At 45.7% G+C, this 7,139-nt stretch overlaps 2 protein-coding genes across 3 annotated transcripts; one reads left to right on the forward strand and one right to left on the reverse strand.

Moving 5' to 3' along the window:
* The first annotated feature begins 858 nt into the window (after positions 1-858).
* On the forward strand, positions 859-4,651 carry LOC119331931 (E2F transcription factor-like E2FE). Of its 2 annotated transcripts, none has more exons than XM_037605107.1 (10): positions 859-1,171; positions 1,267-1,387; positions 1,502-1,579; positions 1,776-1,838; positions 1,941-2,070; positions 2,164-2,231; positions 2,323-2,395; positions 2,502-2,563; positions 2,645-3,047; positions 4,346-4,651. In XM_037605107.1, exons 1-10 carry the CDS (start codon positions 984-986, stop codon positions 4,414-4,416), a joined length of 1,257 nt encoding a protein of 418 aa, XP_037461004.1. In that variant the 5' UTR covers positions 859-983; the 3' UTR covers positions 4,417-4,651. The 2 variants fall into 2 exon arrangements, with proteins under 2 accessions (XP_037461004.1, XP_037461003.1); XM_037605106.1 differs by having other exon boundaries at positions 863-1,171; positions 2,161-2,231.
* A 536-nt stretch (positions 4,652-5,187) lies between these two features.
* LOC119328860 lies at positions 5,188-6,560 on the reverse strand. The gene is made up of 3 exons (XM_037601855.1): positions 6,401-6,560; positions 6,220-6,308; positions 5,188-5,532 (listed from the first exon to the last, which is right to left on the reverse strand). Exons 1-3 carry the CDS (start codon positions 6,425-6,427, stop codon positions 5,385-5,387), a joined length of 264 nt encoding a protein of 87 aa, XP_037457752.1. The 5' UTR covers positions 6,428-6,560; the 3' UTR covers positions 5,188-5,384.
* Positions 6,561-7,139: the final 579 nt, after the last annotated feature.

The raw sequence follows: 7,139 nt of genomic DNA on the forward strand, positions 1-7,139 counted from the left end.
GGATATTGAGCATCACACAAATATCTGATGGGTTGTTCCAAGTTCTTTCCTAGACTCCCAACTGGGCTCACCATAGACAGTCGTAAAGCCACCATTTTCTCATTTCCTCCACAATCACATTTATATGTTGATTCGTCACACTTAACTCCATGGTTTTCACACGGTTCTCCCACATAAACAACACACCACCACTCCTCCCAACACTCTCATCAAAGAGCATGTGATGAAACCCCAAACATTGGGGAAAAAACCATCTTGTATTTCAACGGACGTGTCTCAGACACGAAAGAATCACTCAATTTTGTTAGCTTCTGAACCTCTAGATGCGCATGAACTGCCCAAGCTGAACCGAGCTCGCGACAGTTCCATTCTAATGTTCTCATTACTCGTGATAATCCTTCACTTTTCAGGCAGCCGCCCTTTACAACACCATCTATCATATTCTATAGAAATAAATAGTACACATTTTTCTCCGCAAAAAGAAAAACAACACACATTCTCTAAAAGAATCAATGACCTATGTAATAAGACGTTTTATAATCACTAGAGTAGCTACTCGTTGGAGAAATGGATCTATATATTTTAGTTTTAAATACATCTATTTTTATCAATTTTCGCAATAAGTAATTTCGACCGAGGAAGTATATATTTTTAGGGTGTTTTCTATTTCTACCTTTCTTTATTCCTGGACCAGCCTCTGACTCCACAATCCACCTGGTGCTAGCCCTAACCACCGCTAGGCCAGACCGACCGCGCCGCGCAGGAGCGGGAGACGGGACGGGAGGCGGCGCGGAGGGGGGCAAAAGTTTGAAAACGCGCCGCCGCCGCGGGCGCCAAAACGCAATCATTCCAACGTCCTCGCCGCCCTCCCCTCCCCTCCCCTCCTCCACCTTTCCAAAACCCAACCCGCAGATCCCATCACCAATAAACAAGGCCACAAAATTCGCCCCTCCCCACCCTTTCCACCTCGACATCCACCGGCGATGGAGCCCGCCGCCGCGGCCGGGGCTCCGGCGGCCGCCGCGCAGCCCCCGCCGCCCCCTCCTCCTCCTTACCTGCCCCCGCGGCTGGTCATCGACGGCGCCGGAGGCGGCTCGGGCGCCGCCGCGAGGGCCTGCCGGCACCACGCCTACAGCCGCAAGCAGAAGTCCCTCGGCCTCCTCTGCTCCAAGTAGGGGGGAGATCTCCCCGCTCTCTCGTTTCCGCAACACGCGCTGTGCATTTCGCCGGTTTTTGACCTAGCTAGGCCGCTGCCGGGCTTTGCAGCTTCGTGGCGCTGTACGACCGGGACGACGTGGAGACGGTGGGGCTGGACGACGCCGCCAGGCGGCTCGGCGTCGAGAGGCGCCGGATCTACGACATCGTCAACGTGCTCGAGAGCGTCGGGGTGAGCCCTGATAACAAAGAAACCTTTTTTTGTCCTTGGCATGCGATTTTACCCATGCGCTGTTTCGTTTATGTTCTCCTCTTCTTTCCCTGACATTCGTTGAGCATCACGCAGATTCTCGTGAGGAGGGCCAAGAATCGGTACACATGGATAGGCTTTGAGGGCGTCCCTGCCGCGCTCAAGGAACTCAAGGTTTGGATCCGCCTATTCTGATCTATGCTGATTCTACACGGCTTAAAGATTGCTCTTAATTAGCTGGGCAACTCTCTTCTTCTCAATTAATTAATGAAAATGGCAAGTCTTTACATTGTTTCAGAAAAATAGACTGTTTACATTGAAATACCAAAATGATTAATGGCTTCCTATTTTGTTCTTCCCGTTTGTTCAGGAGAGGACATTGAGAGAGATGTCTGGATTAGCCCCGCCACCGGAGGAACCATCTGCTGCCAATGTTAGATTTCTTCACTTTGTTTTACTTGGCCCTTTTAGTTGTGATGCAAATCAGCGATTGTTGCTGATAAAAGAAGTGACTTTTCTTATGGTGGTTGTGAAGGTGTCGGACGATGAAGACGACGATGATAAATTGGGTGATGCAGAAGGGGACGCTGACAGTGAGAAGCTTAGCCAGTCAATAGACAATGCTTCTGATAAGCCGGACACACCCATGTGCCCGCGTCGATCTGGTATGACTGATCAATCACTTTCTCATTGGTTTGCTGTGCCTAGTGACCATCATGTTATGTGCTGAATTAGTGTTTCTGGTGCCACATCAGTAGATCATAGGAAGGAGAAGTCGCTTGGGCTGCTCACTCAGAATTTCGTCAAGCTCTTCCTCACCATGGAGGTGAACTGATTGAGAATTCCACTGATTTTTTTTTTCATTAAGGCGGTTTGTCCTTTGTGGTTAATTGCAATGTGATTCACTACTGGCACAGGTTGAGACAGTCTCACTTGATGAGGCTGCAAGGCTGCTCCTTGGAGAGAGACATGCCGAGAGCAACATGAGAAGTCAGTACTTGCATTTCTTATATTTTATGGGATCCATTGCTTAGTCGTCGCAACAGATTTTTCTATCCAAATGGAACTCATTACAATTCTGATGTTGATAATACAGCTAAAGTTCGTCGACTGTATGACATTGCCAATGTACTATCTTCTTTGAACCTCATCGAGAAGGTAGTCTCTTGACCACATGCCATTTCAAATTGTGGAACTGATCATTTTTCTTAGCATGGTTGGTTTTGTGGTTTGTTTCAGACGCAGCAGGTGGACTCCAGAAAACCTGCATTCCGGTGGCTTGGTCAGGCAAAGCGAAAGGAAGGTGCCACTGTCACGGTTGCTTTACCGCCAGCCAGGAAGATTATGTCTAGCAAGAGGGCATTTGGTACCGACATCACAAACATTGACAATAAGAGGGGCAAGTTAGTCTTGGAAACAGAGAACAAACCCAAACTCATGCAAGGTGGCAGCAGCATGTTGAAAACTTTCGAGAGTCAGCTCGGGCAAGGGAAGAGTAGTGGCTTTGTTTATGGGCCCTTCCACCCTGCTGGTGCAAGGAAACATGAAGTTGATGATCAGTCAGTGAGGGAGAATGAGACGAAGAACATTCAAGACTGGGAGAATCTCGCTGTTTCATTCCGTCCACAGTACCAAAATCATGGTAAGCTAAACATTGCCCCCACATGTTTATTTTTTACAGTTAAGATTTAGGATTTAGAAAACTACACTGGATGGAATTTTGTTTTGAGATGCCAGTTTTGGTATCTACCCTTCTCTTTGCACTGGATGCATTGAAGTGCTTCTCTGATCCTCTATTAGTTACTACTCCCTCCGTCCCATAATATAAGAGTGGTTTTGACACTAGTGTAGTGTACTGTCAAAAACACTCTTATATTATGGGACGGAGGGAGTAGCAATCTACATGTCTAGTACTTTGGCCACTTCACATCCAAACTGATATGCATGATCAAGAAGAAACTGGAGCTCAGGAATTCAGGACAAAATTAATTTTATATGGTTTCATTAATTTTAGAAGTTTAGCCCCTTTACTTTGAGTAGCCATTCTAGCGCTTGTTTGTATACCTGTTTGTATTTATGCATTGACTGAAACGGGTATGTAAACATGTTCCACGATAGCCGACAATAATAGCATTTGCCATTTGGTCTTTTGACAACCAAATTCAACATGAGTAGTCACCAGTGGAAGTAGATAGAGAAATCGTCTCGGAGGTCGCTGGCTGGGCTGTGCTCAAGGAGTAGATTAGAGCGGCAGGGGGAGGATCGTTGGTAAGGGAGAGAGATAGGTGGGGAGGAAGGAGAAGAGAGAGGAAAAAAGATGTATGTCTGACAGGTGGGACTAGGACTAGTCTTTGCCACACCAACCCGACAGATGGGTCCCACCCATCAGATTCACTGTCAAATGCACTAAGCCTTGGATCAGCACAATTTGTTACCAACCAGCCTCAAAAGTGGAGGTTTTTTGAATTTTTTCTCAATAGTGGTGGTAATTAGCCCCAAATGTGGAAGTTTTTTAATTTTTTTAATTTATTAGTATACTTAGAGCATCTCTAGCAGATCCCCTAAACTTAATCCCTCAAACCTTCTCTTTATCCCAAAAGGCAAAAAAATAAATAAATAGGGATTGAACTTTCACAACCATACTAGAAATCCCAATTTCTGAATCTAGTGATCTAGTTTTAATAACTGCCATCAGCCCTCTAGTCTTTGACAAGTGGTTGTATAGTTTCTCATGATGTTATTTCCAGTTTTAACTAATACAGTACTCCCTCTGTAAACTAATATAAGAGTGTTTAGATCACTAAAGTAGTAATCTAAACACTCTTATATTAGTTTACGGAGGGAGTAACTTTTAACTATGCCATTTTTGCTGTTTGTGTCAAATATATGGTTTACCCTGTTGATAAACTTACACAGTTCCCCTACATTTTGTGAATGCAGCGCTGAATGATCTTTTTGGCCATTATGTTGAAGCCTGGAAATCATGGTACTTGGATCTTACACGGGAATAAACCTCACGAGGGACGGTTTAGTTTAGGCAGGTCTGTTGTAAATCAGTTCTTGTAGGCAGATCACCTCATCTGCCGAGGACTCTAGAAAGGATTCGACCTGTACAAGATGTCATAAACACAAAGGCTCATTTCGCCTTTGCTCGATGTATTTACTCAATGCAAAAAAGAAACAGAATAATGATACACTTGACTGTCCATCTTTTTTTAGGCAGTGTACTTTTGTCTACTTAGTTCATCTTCAGTCTTTTTGCATCTGTTCTCTCCAGCAAAGTGTTATTTGGCAGCTGTATAGAGAGGAGATGGCTGGGACAACAGCTGAGGCTAGCATATAAAGACCACATGGTTTGATCTATAATGTCTGTTCTTTTCAGTCGGCTCTGATGAGTTAATTTTGTTATGTCATCACCTGGATCTTAAAACCTTAACAGGCTATGCTAGTCAACTTCAACAGAATAAGCTAGAAATATGTTAATCACTGATGTAAAATGCATCTAAGTACTACAACAAGAGCTTGGCTGTTGGGTAAAATGTTGTACCAGGATTGACTTATAAGACAGTCATTTTCCATACCCACAAATACCACAGCGCATACATGCTCACAGAATTGACAAATTCCAAAGGAGTTGTGTGAAAGATACTGCTAAGACAGGAACACACTTCAAAATACCAGCAGTAGCAATATCCAAATGTCTGCAGTAATCGCTGAGCTACCACTGAGGTCTCCACAACCACAACACAGCAACTACACGGAAGCATGGAATATCCACAATCTCAATGAAGCAGATATTTAGAAGCCATCAACCATCACATATATAGCAAGCCATCAAACATCACATGGTTCTTTCAATAAGAGGTAATTGACGATGTCCTCTGAATTATGGACGCAACAACATTACTGAATGCTTGAAATAGGTTTGCACTTGACCACAACAGTTACTAATAGCGAGTCACAGACAGACTAAAGTGCTTCATTTTGGGCTGGTGAAGAACTTGTTGATTCCTGGCATGATCTCGGGGGTCTTGTCCTGCACATAAGCTCTGAGGCCGTGCTCGGCGTAGCGCCTGCCCTCCTCATGGTTCTCAAGCACTCCCGCTGCCCTCCCCATCTTGTTGACCCTGCAGATGAAATAATTTCAGTACATCGTTACTAAGAAGTATAGGTTGTTTCAGGCTCTTCTCTAACAAGATTAAGATGAGCTGCCACAAATTTATTAAGATAACCATCAATGCAGATAAGGTTTGTTAAGATCGTCTCCCGATCATGCGAAGTGCACTAAACAATTGCTAGTACAAAAAGTAGATCATGTACTAGTACAATATTTCATTATCCATTAGAACCCACATGATAACACACATGACTTCCTGTCTGCAGGAGCTATGATTGGTACAATATCATACTCAGAATAGAAAATCATATACTGCGAAATCCCGCATAATTTCACCAACAATCCACGCGCACAAGCAAGATATCTCCCCCAAAAGGCTAAATGGTTCTCTTCTCACCCCTCGTGGACCGATTCTCCGACCCAAATGAAACCAAGACCACAAATTTTTCACCTGAAAAAACATGGATATCGACCGTAGCAGCGAAGTCAACACTCAAACACCCAGCGGCCAGCCACCACGAACAGGCCATAATCCAGCAGATCTACTCTTATCTTGTCCACTAATAAGCGGTACAACGCCAAGCCATGTAGTAATAATCAAACAAGCGAGGGAGGGGGCCGATTCGTTTCTCTCAATCAAGAAATAAACGGCCAGGGATAGGAGGAGGGGGGGACTGCAAGCAGTCGAGATCTTTACCTGACTTCTGGGTTGCCGGTGATGTTGCGAAGGAGGCTAAAGGCGCAGATGCCGATGGCCACGCCCGTCGCCGCGAACAGCGGGTACACCTGCGCGGCCGCGAGACAGGATAGATAAGCGAACGGAAGAAGAGCGAGTGGCAGGAGCGGGCGGATGGCCCGGATCTGGGCGTGGAGCTCACCTCGGGCCTGACCCACTTGCTGGCCATCGGAGTCGCGGGGAGGACGCTGCGCCGGCGGCGGAGGGGGAGAGTGAGTGAGATGGAGAGGAAAGTGGAGACGCGACGGCGGTTGAGAGGGAGTGGGCGGAGTGCGTGAGCCGGCTTTATTGTGCGGGTGTGGTTGCTCAGTCGCTCGGAGTTGCTTGGCTGAAATGACGGGCCTGCCCTCGCGTTTCCACCTGGTTTTCTGCCAGTAGCACCCGGCTTTGGCGTAGAGACAAGTGGATATGATCGGATACGTGCAGGTGAGTGTTTTTTAAGGAAAGGATTAGCTAGTTTTCTCTTAGCCCAATTAGCTTACGAAAAGTAGCTGTTGGGTGGATGGATATACTCGCTCCCATTATTTTTTGGTCGGAGAACAAGAACTGATCAATCATTTGGGCTCACTGATTGTGTGGCGTGGAGGAAGAACTATGAGAAATTAAGTGAAGGCAAGTTAAGAAGTGCCGTGCGACCTTAGCAATTACAAGCACACAGATCCGTGTGCTGCATTGAGAGAAACAAATCCTATCACGACATCCATGCTTTGTTCTAGAGCAAATCTTAAACACATACTATTACCAGCACATGTTCCTTAGTGAGCATGCAAAGCAAAATTACCGTAGAACGGTGGTTCTACGGCTTTGGGGTACAGAAAAAACATGCAAAGCAAATGGGCGACAAACGTTGATTGCCGAGTTGCCAATTTTTGGTTCACATC

The sequence above is a fragment of the Triticum dicoccoides genome, chromosome 7A (genome assembly GCF_002162155.2).
Source record: "Triticum dicoccoides isolate Atlit2015 ecotype Zavitan chromosome 7A, WEW_v2.0, whole genome shotgun sequence".
NCBI lineage: Eukaryota > Viridiplantae > Streptophyta > Magnoliopsida > Poales > Poaceae > Triticum > Triticum dicoccoides.

Bases quoted from the DNA above. Each gene is read 5' to 3' on its own strand.
- LOC119331931 (XM_037605106.1), top strand. From the start codon at position 984: ATGGAGCCCGCCGCCGCGGCCGGGGCTCCGGCGGCCGCCGCGCAGCCC. The intron at 1,388-1,501 runs GTGAGCCCTGAT...AGCATCACGCAG, and splicing joins ACGTGCTCGAGAGCGTCGGG to ATTCTCGTGAGGAGGGCCAA. The intron at 2,564-2,644 runs GTAGTCTCTTGA...GGTTTGTTTCAG, and splicing joins CTTTGAACCTCATCGAGAAG to ACGCAGCAGGTGGACTCCAG.
- LOC119328860 (XM_037601855.1), bottom strand. From the start codon at position 6,427: ATGGCCAGCAAGTGGGTCAGGCCCGAG. The intron at 6,309-6,400 runs GTGAGCTCCACG...GCGGCCGCGCAG, and splicing joins GCAAGTGGGTCAGGCCCGAG to GTGTACCCGCTGTTCGCGGC. The intron at 5,533-6,219 runs GTAAAGATCTCG...TTTCATCTGCAG, and splicing joins ACCGGCAACCCAGAAGTCAG to GGTCAACAAGATGGGGAGGG.